General features: G+C 44.0%; 1 protein-coding gene across 7 annotated transcripts in view; it reads right to left on the bottom strand.

The window, feature by feature from the left end:
• SH3PXD2A (SH3 and PX domains 2A) overlaps nucleotides 1-24139 on the bottom strand; it is a 530104-nt gene that overhangs the window by 292443 nt on the left and 213522 nt on the right. For all 7 annotated transcript variants that reach the window (XM_063961980.1, XM_063961976.1, XM_063961978.1 and 4 more), the window contains one exon: nucleotides 5916-5992. In XM_063961980.1, coding sequence (XP_063818050.1) covers nucleotides 5916-5992 — 77 coding nt within the window. The remainder of the gene's footprint in view (nucleotides 1-5915; nucleotides 5993-24139) is intronic.

The following is a 24139-nucleotide window of genomic DNA, read 5'->3' as shown; positions in this document are numbered from 1 at the left end:
GCAGCTGGGAACTTTATTACCGAAGCCTATGTTAAACGGTGGTCCCTACCCACCGAGAGACTTCCTTCGTCCATTTCTTTAACTGCCGTGGATGGCAGCAAAATTTTTGATGCAGTTATTTCTTTAAGGACTCTACCAGTTCGTCTGAGAGTGGGAGTTCTTCATTCCGAACTTATTTCTTTTTTAGTGATTCCAAGAGCCACACATCCTGTGGTCCTGGGCCTTCCATGGCTCCGTCTTCACAATCCTACAATTGATTGGACGACTACGCAAATCCTGGCATGGGGTTCCTCCTGTGCTGAGACATGTTTGTTTAAAGTATTGCCTGTCTGTTCTTCCTCCCCCAGGTCGTCTGATGTTCCACCTCCTCCATATCAAGATTTCACGGATGTGTTCAGTAAAGCTTCTGCTGATATCCTTCCTCCTCATAGAGAATGGGACTGTCCGATTGATCTCGTTCCAGGGAAGGTTCCACCTCGAGGCCGAACTTATCCGTTGTCTCTGCCTGAGACGCATTCTATGGAGGAATATATTAAAGAGAACCTAGCAAAGGGGTTCATTCGACCTTCTTCTTCTCCAGCCGGCGCAGGCTTCTTTTTTGTAAAAAAGAAAGATGGTGGTCTGCGGCCGTGCATCGACTACAGAGGTTTGAACGACATTACCATCAAGAACCGTTATCCTTTACCCCTGATTACTGAGCTCTTTGACAGAGTTAGCGGAGCTACCATCTTTACAAAGCTGGACTTGCGAGGTGCATACAATCTCATCCGGATCCGTGAGGGTGACGAGTGGAAGACCGCCTTTAACACCCGTGACGGACATTATGAGTACCTCGTCATGCCCTTCGGATTGAGCAATGCTCCAGCTGTCTTCCAGCATTTTGTCAATGAGATCTTCAGAGACATTCTATACCGTCATGTCGTGGTCTATCTAGACGATATCCTCATTTTTGCCAACGATTTAGAGGAACATCGTTTTTGGGTTAAAGAGGTTCTGTCCCGTCTCCGTGTCAATCATCTCTATTGCAAATTAGAAAAATGCGTCTTTGAAGTCAAGTCCATTCCGTTTCTAGGGTACATTGTGTCCGGTTCCGGACTAGAGATGGATCCTGAGAAACTACAAGCAATCCAAAATTGGGCGGTACCCTTAACCCTCAAAGGGGTCCAGAGGTTCTTAGGGTTCGCCAACTATTACCGAAAGTTTATACGAGACTTTTCCACCATTGTGGCGCCTATTACTGCTTTCACTAAGAAGGGTGCTAACCCGTCCAAGTGGTCTGAAGAAGCCATGCAAGCATTTCATCTTTTAAAACAAAGGTTCATCTCTGCGCCTGTTCTGAAACAGCCTGACATCGACTCTCCTTTCATCTTAGAGGTGGATGCCTCCTCCGTTGGAGTAGGAGCGGTGTTATCTCAGAGGGCTAAAGATGGCCATTTACACCCTTGCAGTTTCTTCTCCCGGAAGTTCTCCCCAGCTGAGCGCAACTATGCCATTGGCGACCAGGAGTTGCTAGCCATCAAGCTCGCTCTAGAAGAGTGGAGGTATCTGTTAGAGGGAGCTTCTCATTCAATCACCATACTTACAGACCACAAGAACCTTTTATACCTGAAGGGCGCACAATGTCTCAACCCTCGTCAGGCCAGATGGGCACTTTTCTTTTCCAGGTTCGACTTTAAACTCCAGTTCTGTCCGGGCTCTCAGAATCGCAAGGCCGATGCCCTTTCCCGCTCATGGGAGCAAGAAAATGAGTCAGAGTCTTCAGACAAGCATCCTATTATAAATCCGTTGGCATTCTCCACGGTAGGGATGGACTCTACGCCCCCATCAGGGAAAAGTTTTGTGAAGCCGATGCTAAGGAAGAAGCTCATGCATTGGGCCCATGCTTCCCGTTTTGCCGGACATACAGGTATCCAAAAAACCCTGGAGTTTATCTCTAGGTCCTATTGGTGGCCAACTCTGAAAAAGGACGTCTTGGAGTTTATTGCATCTTGCCCAAAGTGTGCCCAACATAAAGTATCCCGCCAGTCGCCTGCGGGGCAACTGGTTCCACTATCCGTTCCCCGTCGACCATGGACCCACTTGTCGATGGATTTCATTACAGACTTACCCATGTGCAACAAGTTCAATACCATCTGGGTGGTAGTTGACCGGTTCACCAAGATGGCACACTTCATTCCTCTCACCGGTCTTCCGTCAGCTTCCAAGTTGGCTCAAGTATTCATACAAGAGATCTTCCGACTCCACGGTCTTCCTGAAGAAATTATCTCAGATCGAGGAGTTCAATTCACAGCCAAATTCTGGCGAAGTTTATGTCAAGTCCTCCAAGTCAAGCTAAAGTTTTCCACGGCTTACCATCCTCAGACCAATGGTCAAACCGAGAGGGTGAATCAGGACTTGGAGGCCTTCCTCCGCATCTATGTGTCCTCCTCTCAAGATGACTGGGTTCAATTACTTCCCTGGGCCGAGTTCTGTCATAACAACCAGTATCATTCTTCATCTGCTTCAACACCATTCTTCACTAACTTTGGATTCCACCCTAAAGTCCCTGAGTTCCAACCGCTTCCAGCAACTTCTGTTCCCGCAGTGGATATCACCTTGCATCAGTTTGCCAATATCTGGAAGAGCGTACGATCAGCTCTGCTCAAGGCATCGTTCAGGTACAAGAAGTTTGCGGATAAGAAGCGTCGAGCAGTTCCTGCTCTCAAGGTGGGTGATCGGGTATGGTTATCCACGAAGAATTTGAGGTTAAGAGTTCCCAGTATGAAGTTTGCACCTCGCTATATCGGTCCTTTCAAGATTGAACAAGTCATCAATCCTGTTGCTTACAGACTCCAGTTGCCTCCCTTCTTAAAAATACCCAGGACATTCCATGTTTCCCTGTTGAAACCGCTGATCTTGAATCGGTTTCATTCCTCACTTCCTCCAACTCCGAAAGTCCAAACTCAACGAGGCGTTGAGTATGAAGTGGCCAAGATCCTGGACTCACGTCACCGTTACGGTCAACTACAATATCTTATTGACTGGAAGGGTTATGGTCCTGAGGAACGTTCATGGACCAATGCTTCTGATGTCCATGCTCCTGCCTTGGTCCGGAGATTCCATTCCAAGTTTCCTCAAAAGCCAAAGAAGTGTCCTGGGGCCACTCCTAAAGGGGGGGGTGCTGTCACGATCCGGGTATCTGGACGCCATTTCTTACCCATCAGATGCCTCCTAAGGCTGGCTCAGCGCTCCAGGACCGGATTCCATCTGTTATCCTGAAGTGTACATTCCTGTATCCTCTCCTGTCACTCTGGGACGCTGTCACAGTAAACGCCATATTACACCTGGCATGGCGTCTCCCGCGGCCTCCGCCGCCGTCCCTGAACTTCTGCATGCAGAGTGTCTGAGTGGCGATTACGTCAGCCGCGGCCTCCGCTGTGTCCGCGTGGTTGGATGTGCATCTGTCAGCCTGGCGCCTCCTGTCTCCGGTGGCCGGCGCCGCCATTACTGTTTTCATTACCACATGGATTACAAACCAAACTTCCCTCCAAGTGTCTGCATGGGCGCAGCCATCTTGGATTCTGTCAGCTGATCATTTCCACCAATCTGTTCTCAGTATTGATAATCTGCATAATTGCCTAGCCAATCCCTTCCTTGCTGCAGGTATAAATACACTGTGCCTCAGCAAGGAAGGCGTCAGTGCTTTGGTTGTCAAACCTAGTTCCTGTTTGTCTCTCTCCTGTGATTGTCTTCCAGGTTCCAGCTCCTGTCAAGACTTCCACCATAGAGACCCGCACCAGCATTCCACCTGCGGTGTAGCCTGACTCTCCAATCCATTGTGGATTCATCTGTTTCCAGCTACAACATTACCTGCTTCCAGCTCAGCTTCCAGCAGAGTACAGCTTCCCTTAAAGGGCCGGTGTCCTTTCTACACTTTACCACTCTCCACCGGTATTATTATTTCTCCGCTCTCAAGTTCTACATTTCAGTTCATATTTCATCGCTCCCAAGTTCATTTATTATTTAACTGGTTCCAGCCAGTATCCACTCCGTGCTAACAACAGTCTGGTTCCAGCCAGTATCCACAGCAGCTGTTTTATCTTCAGCAACCCAGCTTTTCCTGGAACACCAGCTGGCACAATCCTGGGTTATCTCCATTGTTACAGTCGGGCCTGGTAAGGACTTTCCATCTAGAAGATCATAAGAACTATCTCACACTACCAGTGCCCTGTGGCTCCTGCCATCCTGTAGTACCCAGGAACTGTATTTATTCTTTGCTGACTTTTACGTTTTCTTTTACTGCTGCTGTGTTGCGGAGTTGTCATAATAAACATCATTGACTTTTATCCAAGTTGTCGTGGTCACGCCTTCGGGCAGTTATTATTCATGTTACTTACATGTCCAGGGGTCTGATACAACCTCCCAGGTTCCGGTACATCTCAGCCCCTACAACTGAGGCTGCCTCCCGTCAGCTCAGGCCCTCAGTTGTGACAGATCGTAAAGTATAAAAAAAGTTTAAAAAATAAAAAATAATGTGAAAAACCGATGTCGACCTATTCATGTATTCATCTTGACCTAGTGACCATGTCAACCTATTGACCATGTCGACCTAATGCATGTAGACCAACAGTGGTCGACCTGAGTGTCGACCTAAGTGCTGTCAACCTAAAGACCGGATCCCTTGGGGAACATATGTGTTTATGCTTTTAAAAAACCAAGAGCATTACGTTACCTATTGAGGCCAATATGACTTTAGCTTTCATTATTTTTCAAACTGAATTACAGCATGAACGCTAGAACCTGAATGTTGTGTAGGTCAGTGTTGATTGCTTGGTAGGTACAGTATGTGTGGGTAACTTCCATTCATTTTTACATACTGACATGTTTAGAAACTGTACAGATAGTAACTAAACATTCATACAAACTATCTGGATCTGGTACTAAACACCCAGACAGGGAAATTCACTGTTGGGACACCGCACTTACTGTATGGCTCACCAGGTCCACGTAGGTAACCTGCACTCACATACACACATTTATTTAAAAAGGCCACAGAACAGCGAAACTCAATGTTCTCTGTCTGCACAATATTCGGCAGGTTAATAGTTTAATGTATCATGTGAAAAGAGTGGAGAAGTTGCCCATATCAACCAATCAGCATCTTCCTATCATTTTATAGAATGTACTTCATAAATGCTTCCTCTAAGCTGATTGGTTTCTATGGCCAACCACTCCCTCTTTTCACTGCTTGATGCTTCAACCTCTTTAAGTTTCCTACAAATCATCAGCACTTAAATCCTATTTGACAATAAAACCTACTCTAGCTCAGGGTTTCAATGCTTTCAGATTGTAATTGTATTAATATTTTTGCAAAAGTACTGTAGTAACCGCTATGGGGTCTAGGAACCAAGTCCAACATGAAAGAAAGAATAACCTATTTCCACTCTTTGCCATATCTCGTGGGGGTCGTGGAGGAGAAATCAGGGCTCTCCCCTACTGTGTGTGCGGGTCTCACCCTACATCTGTAATCCTATATGCAGAAAACATGTTGCCGCCCCGCACACCTTCTGCGCGACCATAGGGTTACTCAAGGAGCGGGAGACAATTATCAAAGGACCTACGCTCAATACTGAGTATTTGTACAGATCTGCAAAGTTGCTGGTGGGCGTGTCAGTACATTTCCAAACTGCTGCAGCATTTGCATAGTTCTGCACATTATCTGTGTACTGGATCGCAGATGCACATGTATTAGCTACATCTCTGACTCAGGCCCAGAGTACGGACTGTGTTTTTAGCATTTAATTGTATATTTCAGTACAAAGACGATGTTCCACTCTCTGCTAGTTGTGTCATCATACGAGTCATTGTGACTGCTGGGTCAGGCTGCAGAAATATGGAAATGAATAAAGTATATATCATCAATGAAATGTCCTTACCCTGCAATACTCATCAATGGGCTTCAGCCTTTTCACAGCTACATCCCGTATGTGGCTCCTTCTGAACAAAATTTTACCTAAAACAAATGAAATATAATATTATTTGGAGGTTTTAGCTGCTGCAATATCACTGAAGTGAACTTTTATTTTCACTTTGTCATAGTAAGTGGCACAACTGTAACGGGTAAAAAAAATTACAATATAGCTTGTTACAGCCACTGCTGGTTTGTATTAATTACATTAAAAAAAATGAGAATGCGGATACAATATGTATTGTTTTGTAAAATGGCAGATTTACACCTACTTAGTAAATCTGATGGTTTGAAACCCAACAGGAATTAGCAGGATAGGAGTGTGTCCCCATGGCAACAGCTAATGATAACTTATGTGTGTGTCTCTTTAGCTCTACAACCAGATGACTCTGGTCCTCGCATCTATGGGGGGAACTCAAGTGATTTGCATGCCAGTAGCCACTAGATGGCGCCCCGACTGAGCAATTCAAGTGTTGCTCCGTTCGGGCGCTACATTACTGTTATGTTGTTCTGTCAGTTTGACGGGCTGGTAACTACTCAAATGATATTTTCCCTAGCATAATAGTCTCATATAAAATGATATTTCTATACCAGATTCCAGGGAAATACTGAAATCCTGTTGTTTCCAAAAAATAAACAAAGAATCTTGCATTCATGAATTAAGACATTTAAGGCAATTCAAATGTAATAGGTGACAAATAACGTACGGAAACAAGCAACACTGCCATCTACAAAGCAAATGGTTTTTCAACTGATTAAGAAAACACTGATTTGGGGAATTTACAGACAGACATCTCTATATAACCACACATCTTCTGTTCACCAGTCAGAATAGGAACAAATGGGTGACTGATGTAAAGACGCCGGTGTGCTGAAAGCCCCTGGGACATATAGATTCCACATAAAAGGGAAGAACTACTCAGGGCTTTTTATTCCACACAATTATGGTTTTGTTTTTCAAAACTGAAATCCAGAGAAAAATATTCCCATACCTGACACCAGATGATATAGTGTAATCTTAGGTACGAGTACCACTGAGCGGCCAAACATCTACAGCACATAAGACATAGCATTTAGAATTTCTACCGACTGAGGGGTAAACACACATTATAAAGATCTTATGCAGCAGAGCGCCAAGGGGCAAAAAGCTTTTTGCAAGCTTGCTACTGTTATTGCAAATTATGCTGTACACAGTATCCAACTATTCCAATCCATCACAACAATGCCGGCCATTGTGTATTTATAGGAGACTTGTCCAACCAACTGGCAAACACAGGAGTTGCTGAAAATCAGGCACCGCATGAAGCTACTCAGGGCTCCATCCCCCGTACAGTACAATACTTTCAATGTACCATTCTGAAGCATTTTTTAGCTACACGATTTTTCTGCATGAAAATGATATACCTGTAGCACAGATGGAAGGCAACCCGTGTCTTTCTAGGTGTGATGGAACTGAAAGTCCCAGCACATACTTGCCTACTCTCCCGGAATGGCCGGCAGGCTCCCGAAAATCGGGTGACCCTCTCGGCCCCCCGGAAGAGCAGGCAAGTCTCCCGATTTGACGGGGTCCCCCCTGCCCGTCCGCCCACTTTGTGTGTAAAGTGGGCGGTCCGGACAGACGATGACGCGATTCTTGCTGAATCGCGTCATCGTAGCCACGCTCCCTGCATTGTAATGCCGGTGATCGTGGCATTACAGAGCGGGGGGCGTGGCTTAAAGAAGGCATCACCATAACCACGCCCCGTCCTGCCCTTGTTCCACCCCCGTACTGCCTCCGGACCACCCCCTCTATTCGTCAAAGTGCTCCCGGCCCGCCTGTTGAGCCGACCTGGCTGCTCTCTCCCGCAGAGAGCAGCCAGAATGTCGGTAAGTATGTCCCAGCATGCACTAATAGCTGAAAACAGCATAGTGAGGGCAGGGCTGCCAAGAGAAATCATGGGCCCCGGTACAACAACTTCCTGGGCGCACCCACCCCCCACCCCCACCCGCCATCCGCGAGGAGGTGTGACCACAGCATGATAGGGGGCATGGTAACAACTCTTTGGAGGTGTGTCTAGCACATGAAAAGCACATGCTTTTAGGACCATGCCCCTGGCTGGGCCCAGTTACTTTTCAGGGGGCATGGCCTGGTCAGAGAAAAAAATACAGAAACATTTTTATTTTAAGCGCTTCCCTGACCACACCGCACAATTCAGCACACAGCAGTGTGTGCTGGGCTGAGAAGAAAAGCTGCAGCTTTCATGTAAGGGGACCTGGGCCCCTCCATTAGACCTGGGCCCAGGTAATTTGTACCCTCTCCCCCCCCTCTCTCGGCACCACTGAGTGAGGGGCAATGTTATAACTCAGATGCACTGTTCCAGACAACCTCAGATCAATTGATGGCAGGACTTCCACCAAATGCCACCATTGAAAAAATCGTAAAAATACTATCATCAAATCAAAAACATTTTATGTCCATCCCTAGCAACAGGCTGACAAGGCCCTAATGAATCATGGGCTGCCAAGGAAACATAGACACTTGCTGCAGTCTCACCATTAATGAAATTGTACCTTCATTGTAACCCATTGTTATAGTGCAGTTTGAGCATCATTCAAAATGTATGACTTGATATTCAATCGTTTGTGGATGTGGCACAGCAATTCTCCATGTGTTATACAGTACTTTAAGCATTCTGATTGGCTGCTATGACTTATGGCACATTTGCACACATTAGCACCATTTTATTAAATAAAACCACAATTGTGTAATTCGGTGATGTGCAAGTAGTATTGTGTACTCGAGGTTATTACTAGAATGCTTATACCGCTAATCTTAATTATCACGCTAACAAGTGCAGATACAGCCTGGGATCAGCCCTACAGAGGAACACAGAATATAACGTGCACACAAGAAAAAGATTCTAGCCAAGAACAGCACTAAGGAGCGACCAGGAATAATACAAGCGCTAAGCAGGCTGAAGGGAAACTTCCAGCTCTCACACCACTGTCTTCAGCTCACAGATAAGAAACAGCTGGGGAGTGTGAAGGGGAAGTGAGGCTGTTTTCATAGGCACAATATCCCATTCTTATCCTGCCAGTCAGAAATAGGTTTACTTTCCCTGAAGAGACGATGACGCTGGTTCTACACACGGTGTAATTACAGAGCAGTTTTATTAATGAGACCCATAACTATCCATTTTACAAAGTAAAATAAATGAAATAAAAAAAATCTGAATCACATTTAAATAATATGAGATCCCCCTTATGTAAGGGTATTATTGGTTACAAGACCACTGGAGCCAGATAACACCTTGTGGAGGCTGCAGCAATACGTATCGAACCTTCTACCATGGGAGTTTTTTAAATGTTTGTATGTTCTCACATGACATCCACCATATGACATTCCTAGACATGTCTTATGGGCAGCACAAGGAGTACATACGTTGTACCGGCGGCCGGGATCCCGGCTGTTATGTTCCCGACAGCGGGATCCCGGCCACCAGTACGCTGGCAGCGGTGCAAGCACTAGAAAGCCCCTTGCGGGCTCGCTGAGCTTGCCACAGGTTAGATTCTCCCTCTATGGGTGTCGTGGACACCCATAGAGGGAGAAAAGCCTGTGGTGCCGGTATTCCGGCGTCAACATTTCACCGCCTGCCGGGGTTCCGGCATCGGCATTGTGACCGCCGGCATCTCGACAGGCGGTCTAGTGATTGCCTCCCATATTGCGAGTGTTCAGCAGCCACTAAGCTAGCATATATACTAGGGATGGCAATCGACCATCGATGATTAAAAATCATTGATGGTTTATTCCCGATGTAGAATACTTTTGGCATCGATTGGAGGTAAACCATCTGGTTCTCCCCTTCGATGGAAAGGTATAACCAAATATTTTTTTACAAAATTTTTTAATGAGGTGTTGGGGCACGGAGTATAGTCCTGTCCCCCAACACACGTGAAGCCCCGCCCCCATATTCTGATTGGTCCTTGGGCTAGTCAGTGGAAAAACACAGATGGCCATCGATAGTGGGAACCATCGATGGTCATCCACTGCATATTTGGCTGCCATCGATGGTTACTTGCCATAATGCCATCGATAGCAACCATCAATGACAACCACACCGATGACCATGCCTAATATATACCGTCTACAGCAGGAGTACGCAATGTCCAGCACTCCAGTTGCTGTGAAACTACACATCCCAGCATGCCCTGCCACAGTTTTAGCATGTTCTCGTAACTAGAAGGTAATCAATTAAAATAAACGATTAATCCAACTAATCCAATTAATCCAACGTGCTGGGACATGGAGTCCCGGGACTCACAGAATGAATCATTTACCTCTGTCAACAGTAGAATGCTAGGGGCTCTGTGAATTAATGGGGATATTTTGTTTTGATCATACATGAATTTTGACTACGTTGGATTGAGAAAATAGAAATATTTTAGATATAAAGTGGTGCATGAGGATTGGGAAATCTTTTATTTATTAACTAACATTAATTTATACAGTACCAGTATATTTTGTGTCTATTCGTCAATTTACCAGATAAACCTTCACTATGCAACCCCTTAGCCACAAGAGTGCATTAGTGAGGTCGGCCACTGATGATGGGTGATAAGGCCTGGCCTGAAATCCAAATTTTAAATCACAAGGGTATTCAATGGGACTGAGGTCAGAGCTCTGTGCATTTGCAGTAACAAATCTGACAAACCGACATGCTGGAAGAGGAAAAGGCTTTCCCCAAACTCTTGGCATGAGGTTGGAGGCACAAACTTATATAGAATGTCATAGTATGCTGTAGCAGTCAACTTCATTGGAATGAAGAGGCCCTGGACAAACCACAAAACAAACACCCCCAACCATTATTCCTCCTCTACTAAACTTTACAGTGGACCTTTGGCAGGAGAAGTACTCCTAGCATCCGCCAAACACAGGCCAAAAACTGTCCATCAGACTACTGGATCGCTTCGTGCATATGCGCATTGTCATACTGAACCAGGAAAGGGGCTTCCCGAAATTTTTTTTGAAGCACACAAATGCCTAGTATGTTTTATCACTAGGGTTTCCCTTCACGAGAAACAAAGGGGCCCAGGAAACCGTTTAAGAACAGTCCCAGACCATTATTCATCTTACACCAAACTTTAGTTTGTTGTACGCATTTATGCAGGTATGTTCTCCTGGCATCCACCAAGCCCAGATTTATCTGTCAGACTGCCAAATGATGATGTATAATTATTTACTCCAGAGATTGTTTCCACTGCTCTAGAGTGCGCTGGTGGTGTGCTTTACACCACTCCAGATGAAGTATGGCATTGCACATGGTGATATGAGCTGAAAATGTAGCTGCTTGGCTGTAGAACCCCAATCCATGAAGTTCCTGATAAAGAGTTCTTGTGCTGACATTGCTCCCAGTGGCAACTGCACCTAGATGCTTCCACTTCACAAATAACAGTACTAACAGCAGTTTGACTGGGGAACCTCTAGCAGGACAGAAATATAACAAAAGGACATCCTGTAACAGCACCATGTTCAAAGTCACTAAACTCTTCAGTATGACCCATTCTACCACTAATGTATGGCTGTGGAGACTGCATAGCACCTAATGTATTAGCAATAGGTGTGGCTGAAACAGCCAAACACTAACTAGTATGGGTCTCCACACCCTTTTGACCACGAAGTGTATGTCTACAACATACATGTGTATATCCTTATGTTCCTATATAGTCTTATAAACTATTGTTACACTTTTACAATAATGCAGTGAGGTCAGGCGAAACTGCAGAATAACAAAATGGCTGCCTCCTGCAATCCTGTGTCAGCAAAGATTTAAAAACAAACAAACCATCAGATGGCTACAAGAACGCACATAAACATTAGGAGTTGCAGGAGATACAGAGAGGGTGTGGGCCTAATTCAGAATTGATTGCAGCAGAAAATTTGTTAGCAGTTGGGCAAAACCATGTGCACTGCAGGGGGGGGCAGATATAACATGTGCAGAGAGAGTTAGATTTTGGTGGGGTGTGTTCAAACTGAAATCTAAATTGCAGTGTAAAAATAAAGCAGCCAGTATTTACCCTGCACAGAAACAAAATAACCCACCCAAATCTAACTCGCTCTGCAAATGTTATATCTGCCACACCTGCAGTGCACATGGTTTTGCCCAACTGTTAACAAACTTGCTACTGCGATCAACTCTGAATTACCCCCTATATGCAGCACACAACTCCTTTTCAATGGTTTTACTCTTTCAACCACATGATGTTAAATATCGGCAACTTGATTTTTAGAGTTATGTGAAATAGATTAAATCATAAACTGCTTTATAAAACTCTATTTTGCTTTGTGCTTTGCATTTGTCTTCTGAAGATATTAAGAGGTGAAAGCACAATAAAATTCCAGTTAGAGGACTACATTATGCCGTGCTCCTGTAAAGAGGTGAGAAACTATGCAATTACCACCTCCTAAATTTGTCCAAGCATGAAAACCCTCCAAAAATAAAACATCTCAAGGACAAAGTCATGGTTCTGTTATTATTGGGGTTGTGGGAAACCCCATTGCTATCCCACATTAGTGGCTATGAACTTTAAATGATAATGGGTATAGATATAAAAATATAAGTTTGCTCACAGTCTGTACAAGGAATAACAAAGCTTTTACTAGTATACAGTATGTATTCAAGTGTATTAGGAACAACTGCAAAAAAATAAATTTTAATGGTTAAAGTGCCCTTTAAATATGGCCATGTTAATCATCCAATTACTGGACTGGGAAAATCTGTGATCTGGGAAACCAGTATATATCATCCAGAGTGCACCTCATCAAGAATTATCATTAGAATGACCGTGAACATGTGACAGAGATCTTGCAGATGAAAGCACAGTTTAAGCAGAAGTACTGCTGCAACTCTGATTAATCACTTGTGTTAGCTTTCCTTGCTTTATAATGTGAATATGGACAAAAGCCTTTCCTTACTGTGGTGCATATGACAGTGACCTAACTATAAGCCTTAAGGGAATTCACGTGGCAACTACAATCCTCTACAGAACACAAAATATGCTGCTTAATATCCTGCATTCAGTTCTCTGACTGACGTAATGCTTACTGGAATATTTTGCCATTACGCCTCAAGGGGTATTTCAGTTCTCAGATGCAAACAGAAACACGTGCTGCACTCGTGGATGGTAAGGAAGATGGGAGACATAAAAAATGGAAGATGCTGTAAAACGGTACATTACTATAACCAAACATTATATTTGTAAGCAAGTCTGCTGCTGCTTTAGTGACACTGTATTCTAACAACACCCTCAGAAATATACAATAACTTTCTGATCTAAGTCCCCTCATTCCTATTTCTGTAAAAGTTTGGACAGATACAGTACATGGATTTGTATGTGCTGTTTCCCAATAGTGTCTCTGTCTCCTTAACACACTTCACAGTGCAGAGTCTGACCTCCGCTCTTGCTCTATATCATACCTCCCAACATGACCCACTCCAGGAGGGACAGAATGTTCTGTTTCTGCACTTCTCTCTTAATGTATGATTGCCATCACCTGTGTTGAACAGGTTAATGGATAAGAAAGGTGTTTTAGCACAGGTGATGGCAATCATAAATTAAGAGAGAAGTGCAGGAGCAGAGCATTCCGTCCCTCCTGGAGAGGGTCATGTTGGGAGGTATGCTATATCCACTGAAACAAATCCCTGCACTTGTTTCCCTTTTACTCCTATTCAAATTAAACCCACTCCACCTATAAAGCCCCCAACACCACCACTCCTTCATATATCTAAAATCTTATCTCTAAATGCTCTTCCTCACAACTTCTTAGAGAGGTGCAGGTCTAAGGCTGGGTACATACAGTCACGACTTGATGACAGACCCACCGTCGCACCGACAGAGCGAACGATCCAGGGAAGCATATACACTTCCCAATCAGCAACTCAATATGTCGTCCCTTGTCATTCAGCTGGGCAGGCATTTGAATTTTCCAGCCCCGCTGTGAGGTCAGTCCCAGCAGCAAGTCCACGGATGGCCGGTGGGTCGCCCATACACACAGCCAGATGCCCAGATACAGTATATCTTACGTTGTTCACATATTGTTTGCATTTACCTGCCGACTGGCTAGAAATATATTATCCATTCGAGCTTGGATGACTCATATACTGCGTACCCATCTTAAAAGTTAAGGTGCATACAACCGATGCGATTTAACCTTACGATTTTGACTATATAGTCAAAAATATGTGTGCGCTATATAAATAACGGGTAATAAATAAATGGATCTGCCTTTTCTCCCATCAGATTGTAAGTTCTCTTACAGGAGCAAAGCCCTACATAGCCTTTGTTTCCATGTCTGCATTTATTTTGTCTACTATGCATGTATTATGTATGCCCTGTTTTCTCCACTGTCCAAAACTGCGGCTTCTTATTAATCAACAACATAACCAATAATAACTATGAACTGCAGTCATTCTGTATAAGATTCTTTCTTTTACTGCATTGCGGAATTTAGAACCGTATTCTATGCTGATAAATTATGGTGGCTCTTTGAAAGGAACATTTGCTATCTGATAAAATACACAGTGCTTCCGGAAAACATTCACAGCGCTTCCCTTTTTCCACATGTTGTTATGTTGCAGCCTTATTCCAAAATTTAAAAAAATATTTTTTACCCCTCAAAATTCTACTCACAATACCCCATAACGACAACCTGAAAAAAGTTTTTTGTTGTTGAGATTTTTGCAAATTTATTAAAAATAAAAAACTAAAGGGGGGTACACATGGAGAGATCCCTGCTTAAAATCTAAGCAATCTGACTAGATTGCTTAGATTTTAAGCAGGTATCTCTCATGTGTATGCCCCCCAGCGATAGCCGCGCATCGCAATCACCAGGCTCAATCGAGCAGGTCACTCACTTCAGCGCTGTGTGAAGTGAGCGGCCACCCATTGTCGTCCCCTCGCTCAGTGCTGAGCGGGGGGGAGAGATGTGTGCTGAGCGGTCTGTGATAGATCGCTCAGCACACATCTCTCTAGTATGTACCCCCCTTATGAAATCACATCGCTCAATACTTTAATGATGTTCCCCCTTTGGCAGCAAATACTACCTCAAGTCTTTTTGAATATAATGCCGCAAGTTGGCACACCTATCTTTGGGCAGTTTCACCCATTCCTCTTTGCAGCACCTCTCAAACTCCACTAGGTTGGATGGGAAGCGTCGGTGCACAGCCATTTTCAGAGCTCTCCAGAGATGTTCAATTGGATTCAAGTCTGGGCTCTGGCTGGGCCACTCAAGGACATTCACAGAGTTGTCCTGAAGCCACTCCTTTGATATCTTGGCTGTGTGCTTAGGGTCATTGTGCTGCTGAAAGATGAACCGTCACCCCAGTCTGAGGTGAAGAGAGCTCTGGAGCAGGTTTTCATCTAGGATGTCTCTGTACATTGCTGCATTCATCTTCCCCTCTATCCTGACTAGTCTCCCAGTTCCTGCCGCTGAAAAACATCCCCACATCATGATGCTGCCACCACCATGCTTCACTGTAGGAATGGTATTGGCCTGGTGATGAGTGGTGCATGTTTTCTTCCAAACATGACGCCTGGCATTCACGCCAAAGAGTTCAATCTTTGTCTCATCAGACCAGAGAATTTTGTTTCTCGTAGTCAGTGAGTCCTTCAGGTGCATTTTGGCAAACTCCAGGTGGGCTGCCATGTGCTTTTTACCAAGGAGTGGCTTCCGTCTGGCCACTCTACCATACAGGCCTCATTGGTGGATTGCTGCAGAGATGGTTGTCCTTATGGAAAGTTCTCCTCTCTCCATAGAGGAATGCTGTAGCTCTGACAGAGTGACCATCGGGTTCTTGGTCACCGGCCTGACTAGGGCCTTTCTCCCCCGATCGCATAGTTTAGATGGCTGGCCAGCACTAGGAAGAGTCCTGGTGGTTCCAAACTTCTTCCAATGTGGCCAATGTGCTTATTGGGACCTTCAAAGCAGCAGATATTTTTCTGTACCCTTCCCCAGATTTGGAGACAATCCTGTCTCAGTGGTCTACAGACAATTCATTTCACTTCATGCTTGGTTTGTATTCAGACATGCACTGTCAAGTGTGGGACCTTATATAGGGGGTAATTCCAAGTTGATCGCAGCAGGAATTTTTTTAGCAGTTGGACAAAACCATGTGCACTGCAGGGGAGGCAGATATAACATGTGCAGAAAGAGTTAGATTTGGGTCGGTTATTTTATTTCTGTGCAGGGTAAATACTGGCTGCTTTATTTTTACACTGCAAATTAGATTGCAGATTGAACACACCACACCCAAATCTAACTCTCTCTGCAAATGTTATATCTGCCTCCCCTGCAGTGCACATGGTTTTACCCAACTGCTAAAAAATTTCCTGCTGCGATCAACTTGGAATTACCCCCATAGACAGGTGTGTGCCTTTCCAAATCATGTCCAATCAACTGAATTTACCACAGGTGGACTCCAATTAAGCTGTAGGAACATCTCAAGGATGATCAGTAGAAACAGGATGCTCCTGAGCTCAATTTTGAGCTTTAAGGCAAAGGCTGTGAATACTTATGTACATGTGATTTCTTAGTTTTTTATTTGTAATAAATTTGCAAAAATCTCAAAAAAAAATTTTATTTACGTTGTCATTATGGTTTATTGTGTGTAGAATTTTGAGGACAAAAAAGGAATTTATTTTTATTTTGGAATAAGGCTGTAACATAACAAAATGTGGAAAAAGTGAAGCGCTGTGAATACTTTCTGGATGCACTGTATGTCACAGGCAGGCCACATGGGCTTCTTGATACTGGCATTCCATATCTCCCAGCATTATTCAAAATCACTAGCGCTGGGGTGGAACAGTGCATTGTCGCACCCAGAGCAAAACTTAGGTAGCGGCATGATGATATCACTATAGTATCTTGCTCCCCTGTTCTTCTCTCAATTTGGAGCGTGTGCCTGCTGCTTATGCGCTGGTTAGATGAGGCTCTACACAGCGATCCAGGGGCTTTGGACAAGGAGAGCGAGTGCATCACCACTGGGTCCCGCAGTAGCTGCAACCTCCGCAGCTCCACAACTGCAAAAGAGTAACAAGACCAGAAGATTCAAGAACAAAGTTACCCAGAGCTCCTTCATGAGAAACTCCTGCAGCATTTTCAAAAATACTGATCTGTATTTCTTATAAGCAATAATCATTCCAACTACTATCCGTTTACACCGCCAAAAACAAAGCCCTGGTGAGGTAAAGAGCCCCCTGTCTGTCAAAGTGTAGTATAATTACCACATTCCGCCTGCCCACTCCATCATAAACACAAATGACAGCTAGTGTGCCCATCACTTAAACATTCCCCTTTCCCTTAAACCTAGATTTACCTACAGTATCTTGTTTGCCCCTAGGATTGGTGCATAAATTATATAATATAGAATAAAGTACTGGGAAATGGCAATATTGAAATGGAAACCACCAAACATTTTGTAGCGGTTTTATGAAATAAACCCACACGGGAAAAACCCCACTGTCATAATTAATTTTTCTTGTGACCTTTTTTTCCGTGTGGGATTTTTTCTGGATACCCTTTGCACTATGGAGTAAAATAAAGAAGCAGTCAGTTATATAAAACAGCATGAAGGAGAGGTGGTAATAATGAAAGATGTGTACACGGGAGGTGATATGGAAAGAATCATTGGATTGCTAGTTTGATTGCGCTACAGTCCTCAGCATGCTGGACACTAGGCTGTTCATGTACCACATCTGCATCCACTGGGCATGGAATCTCACGGGAGGCTGCAAATCTGAATGTGACCACACTTCTACTCCTTGTACCTCCAAACCTGCACCAGCAATGACCATGCCGAACTGAAATATTGTGAGACGTGCAGAGCACGCAAAGTGGATGTCAGGAGGAACGCAAACTGCAATCCCTAGTGTGAAGTGTGACAGACAATAAAGGTCCATTAACACATTTTTATTTATTTCTTACAAGCAATGATTCAGGAAGCGTTGTCAGCATGTCTAGTACAGTATATAATAAGTGCTTAGTGACTTAGGGCAGTACGGATAGTGTAATGGTTAGCATTACTGCCTCATAGAACTGAGGTCATAAGTTCAATTCCCACCATGGCCCTAACTGTGTGGAGTTTGTATATTCTCTCCGTACTTGCATGGGTTTCCTTCGGGTACTCCGGATTCCTCCCATAATCCAAAAATATACGGGTAGGTTAATTGCCCCCCCCCCCCCCAAACCCTCCTCCCCACCCCAGTCAAAAATTAACCCTAGTCTGTATGTGTGTGCGTGTACATGTGTTTAGGGCAGACTAGATAGGCCAAGTGTTTCTTATCTGCAATAGAATTCGATATTTCTATGAACTGATCTGGATCGTACACAGGAAGCAAATATGGCACTTTAGAATTAGATTAATTTTAGACACTACCTAACCAATTTCATAATTCTCCTTGACAACTTGGGATCAAGAGAGAGATCAATTATCTACCTATCTATCCATCTGAGAAAAAGTCCCTTTGAGTGCAATGAAAGACACAAAATAAATCAGTAGATGGACTATAAATTATCTTGGTCAAAGACAGCAGCTCTTCCCTTTCTAGTCCCAATCAGCATACAAGATCACCTCTAGTAATCTTAAGGCCCGTACACACTAGTTGATAAAGTAAACGCCGCCGCTCACTTTGACCCTTCCTGACCGACGTTGTTTACTATATTGACTAGTGTGTATGCTGTAAATGACGAGCGATGCGCGGCCCTGTGGGTCATTAGTGACACTCGGTCTCGGCTTTGCATGCAGCTCAATTTGGACTCATTGTCCAAAGCTGCATGCTCCGGCTGGCCACGGCATGATGTCACTGTGCGATATCAGTAGCGATATTGCAGTGTGTATGCGCGCCGTCAGGTATCCCGGCCCGGGAGGGGGACACACTAGGCAAGGTCGCTCACCGAGCACATCGCCTACTGTGTACCCACGTTTCAAGTGGAAAGAAATGGGAATGCCCATAGCATATTATCCTTTATTAAACAGTTATAAGAACACTTGCTTAATGCACACGTACTTTATATAAAAGACCATAGGTTTATATGGGGTTTCTTTGCTCAGGTTTCTCCACCATAGGATACCTTCAGTTTGTATTCCCTTTGAAATGATAAGGGAAACAAGGTGCATATACCTAGTGCATTACCAATGACATATACAATAGTTTGTTAATACACAATTAAAAGTGTTTGCAAGAAATAAAAACAAACTGCGCTTATCTCAATACTCTAGAACATGGGTCTTCAACCTGCGGCCCTCCAGCTGCTCCCAGCATGCCCTGTCTCAGTTTTAGGATTACTTAATAGCAAAACTGTGTTAGGACATGCTGGGATATGTAGTTCCACAGCAGCTGGAGGGTCACAGGTTGAAGACCCATGCTCTAGAACAGGCATATTAAACTCATGGTCATCCAGCTGTTGTGAAACTACAAGTCCCAGCATGCTTTACCAGCTGATCAGTGGAAGGTATGCTGGCAAAGCATGCTGGGACTTGTAGCTTCACAACAGCTGGAGGGCCACAAGTTTCACATGACTGCTCTAGAACCTGCTTTAGTATATTTATAAAGTAGGATCCACCAGACCGGGGTTCAGCACGGGAGGCCACACTATGTGTTTCATCCACGAAAGGCTGTCCTCTTGAGGACGCAAATGTGCGCATCGGCCCAGATGACCAAGGGGGTTGGTCGATAATATGGTATAGATGAGGGGATTAATGGAGAATGATAGATATAAAAGTCGTTCATGACGTAGCATGAGTGTTAAATGATTAATGGCAATGGATTAACGAAGAATGATGGAAGAGTCAATGGTGGAGGGTCAACGAAAGAGGGTGACAGAATAATCATTGATTAATGGCAAAGGTCACACTCCCTTGAGTGGGATACATGGGCCCACTAATAGCATAACAGAACGCCAGGTTTACAAAGGCTAGCCCTGTCCCAACTGCAAACAAAGAGAGGTTAATGGGAGGTAAGTGAATAGATCAATCCATACACTGAAACAAAAGAATCAGTTGTTTAAGTCAAAGCTAGCAGTATGCAGTCTTTACTCCTGTGTATTAGTCTTCTTAAATGAGTACAACATCTCATGTGGACCAGGATTATTTTATAAAAAGAAGATACGGACAAGCTAGAAGTTAGAGAACAGTTTCATTGCTAGAAAGCAACATCTTTACCGGATTAGTCATACATCACAGAGAATTCCTAGTCAACTCTCTTATTATGTCACAAACATGTTATGTGATGCCACAAAAGTTGGACAACTGTTTGGACTAGAGTAGAAGGTATGCATGCAAACTTTTTATTTTGCTTTCATTTTTTTAGACTTTATTCTCTACTAAGGAAATTAGCATGATAAAGATGTACAAGGAGTCTCTAAAAAAACAAAGCAAAACATTGTGCTGAATTAACTTAACTAAATATCTAGACCTTTACAGTAAGAAAGCAATGAAAACGTAGCAGATTTGCACAGACAGCTACATATCAGAAGACGTCTCTGCTGGTGACAACTCAAAAGTTTTAAACACTGGCCACAGCTCAGTCTGCAGAAATCCACATCAAAATCCAAAGTGTACCAAGGTAAATGTATACAAGCAAACTGAGCTATGTCAAATAAACCTATTGGCCACACAAGAACTTCTGGAAATAAGGGGGAAAGAGCTCTGTACTTTAAACTAGGTGCAATAATTCAACTTGTTTATAATTGTAATTGTGGACATCTCTGGGCAATAAACTCAGAGGTGGTTAGCTGGAAAGCTTGAGGTCTCTGCCTTCAGAAATGGCCTTGTGCCATTGGCCCCAGCTCAGAAAGTGTATGAAAAAAATAGTCACTGGGAAGCTAGGATTTTCAGAGTATCTCCAAAATAAATATACTCTGATAAAATAGACACATAGATCAGCGTGCATCATATTTAATATCTGCTTGCGTCAGCTGGAGATGGGTTTCCAACCACTATATGAAAGGCAGTGTGGACTGCATCCAGTAATAATGACCATCTTCTATTTGAACTCTGAGGGACTGACAAGACGTTTTGTGAGCTTGTTGTCTGCTAGGAGTTGAAAGTGTTTTCGTTTTCTGTGGGGTTAAAAATGAGTACGATGTAAGATGTTCCAGCAAACTCAACCCCATGAGAGAATCTTTGAGAAACTTCATAATTACAAGGTCTAACTAAGGACAACTATAATCACTTTGTATAAACCCATGCTGCAGAAATCTCACGTAGACGAGAAACGGTCGAGAAGCTGTGACTCATGACATGTACAGACATTTAATAAATCCATCCTTGACATTCATTAATACAATCTCATTTAGTTTTGCCTTATTTTGAGTTAAAGAAACATTATAAATGATAAAGTAGCTTGGAAAATGTGCATGTACACACAGAGTGTCCAGATTTTTATTCATTGATATATAACTTTTTCTTATACAGTATATAGTGCTTAAATATAACGCAGTGCTTAACAGAGATTATATTCAATCACGTCAGTCCCTGCCGCAGTGGAGCTTCCAATCTATATTCCCTGCCACACAGAGCACACTAGGGTGAGGCAATTAGCCTACCAGTACAAACTCAACAGGTAGAGTCCTGGTAGGTAGGTAGGTAGACCCTAGCAATGCTAACCAGTATGCCACTGCCCTCCATCATATTAGTCAGCTTTCAGTCTGTGCAGTACCGGCTGCATTGTGTCACACAGGCTGATAGTGGTCATCTCCACTGCAATTTCCGCCATGTACGATAATGATCTGACCAGTTTTGTTATGATCATATAATACAATACAACTTACTGTCATTAAACAAAAACACAATGATTTGTAAAATAAAATAACAATGTAAAACACTCCGGTAACCACGCGCCGGCATAACATACTACACCCATAAGTGACATCAGGAATCAGTGCTGCACCATGGCCTGTTCATGTTACTAGTGACTTTGCAGCAGACCCAAGACGTAAGGTCTGTATACCCTGCAGATGACACTAAACTTTCTATGATTTGTAATACAGGGGGTGATTCAGACCTGACCGCTGCTGTGAGATTTCACGCAGCGGGAAATCAGCAATAGACTGCGCACACGTCGGCCAACAACAACGGGCATCGCCGGTCAGTGACAGGATGGTGCGAAAATTTTATTTGATTGGGTGTTCGCAAGGTGATTGAAAGGAAGAGGCTGTTTGTGGGTGGTAACTGACCGTTTACTGGGAGTGTATGGAAAAACGCAGGAGTGTCCAAGCGTTTTCAGGGCGGTTGTCTGACGTCAGCTCTGGCCCCCATCAGACTGTTCTTATTGCTCTGTAGGAGTAAGTCCTGGGCTGCGCAGACATTGCACACAGTGGATTTTTGCAGCTCGGCGTATACATGCGATCGCACACTTGCACAGCAAATTTACACTCCCCCTTGGGTGGCGACTATCTGAACGCAGGACAGCAAAGTTAGCAGCCCAGCGATCAGGTCTGAATCACCCCCATAGTGCACTATATTTATTTATTACAGAAGGACACGGACCAAATGACAAGCAAGGCAGAGAAGGGCAGGTGAGGTTCTATGTAGTAACATACTGTATGACCACTTGAGCCTTGGTGATAATTGTGCTACTTACACATTAAATGGCATATAATAAATGAGACTTGCCATGGAATACAACAAACAATAACTAGCAGACAATGGTGGTCATTCCGAGTTGTTCGCTCGTTGACGATTTTCTCTATATTGCGATTAGTCGCTTACTGCGCATGCGCAAGGTTCGCAGAGCGCATACGCTTAGTTATTTTACTCAAAAGTTAGGTATTTTACTCACGGCATAACAAGGATTTTTCATCGTTCTGGTGATCGGAGTGTGATTGACAGGAAGTGGGTGTTTTTGGGCGGAAACTGGCCGTTTTATGGGAGTGTGCGAAAAAACGCTGGCGTTTCTGGGAAAAACGCGGGAGTGACTGGAGAAACGGGGGAGTGTCTGGGCGAACGCTGGGTGTGTTTGTGACGTCAAACCAGGAACGAAACTGACTGAACTGATCGCAATGGCTGAGTAAGTCTGGAGCTACTCAGAAACTGCTAAGAAATCTCTATTCGCAATTCTGCTAATCTTTCGTTTGCAATTCTGCTATGCTAAGATACACTCCCAGAGGGCGGCGGCCTAGCGTGTGCAATGCTGCTAAAAGCAGCTTGCGAGCGAACAACTCGGAATGAGGGCCAATGTAAGCACCCTGTAAGGTAGCTCTTGGGATGTGTTGGGTCACAGATAGATTAGATATAAATGTATGCCTGGAATATATATATGTATAAATAAATTGTTAGACCATATTTTGAACATGAAATACAGTTTTCGGCACCTGTATATACACAGTATGTGGCAGAGTGACTGTTTCAGGTGATCTCCTCTGCCTCGCACCTGGCTAATTCATGGCTTATTTAAGGTCTGGTAATTGAATTGTTTGTTCTGCGATGGAGGAAGAACCAAAGACCTATACCTGATAGCCTTCATGTCCTATGCTATGATACTACTAATGCAGCTCTAGAACCCCCACAACAGATGCTCAGCTGAAACAAGTCTCATACGGTCATCCCCGGACTTGCAGTTTCACTACAGAATAAGACAGGGAACTAACATCCGGGTATGGGACTCCAGGGAGATTTTCTGACTCCTGAACTGTCCAAGCTTCCGGAATGAGAGAGAGAGAGAGAGAGAGAGAGAGAGAGAGAGAGAGAGAGAGAGAGAGAGCGTGAGACACACACAGACTGATAATGGGCTTGATTCAGAAATGGCTAATGTATTTTCAGCTTTGTATGCAATGACTGTGTGAAAATAGAAGCCGCTGCCCAGATTTGTATTGAGACGCCCAAAGGCAGGTTTGCAAATCCCAGCGACTGCTTACAATGACGTAGCCCTACAGTCGTGCCGCAAGGCCGCAGTCAGTAAGACGCTGCAGACATTGTAGTCACGCACAGGATAGCAGTCGTAGGCTCAAACATGTCTAGAAATGGTAGTGCCACACCTGCGGTTTTGCTGCCACCCCCAAACAGTCCCTGACTGTCAATCACTATGGAAATAAATACTATATGCGAATGCTACGGCAATACCATTGTGATGCATGCGCAGACTGCCGATAATTGCTCAACTGCATAAATATTGTGTTAGCTTACTTCTCTGAACCAGGCCTAATATACATACACACGT

This window comes from Pseudophryne corroboree, chromosome 3 (genome assembly GCF_028390025.1).
Source record: "Pseudophryne corroboree isolate aPseCor3 chromosome 3, aPseCor3.hap2, whole genome shotgun sequence".
NCBI classification, from domain to species: domain Eukaryota; kingdom Metazoa; phylum Chordata; class Amphibia; order Anura; family Myobatrachidae; genus Pseudophryne; species Pseudophryne corroboree.
This window is presented reverse-complemented; position numbering and strand designations above follow the sequence as displayed.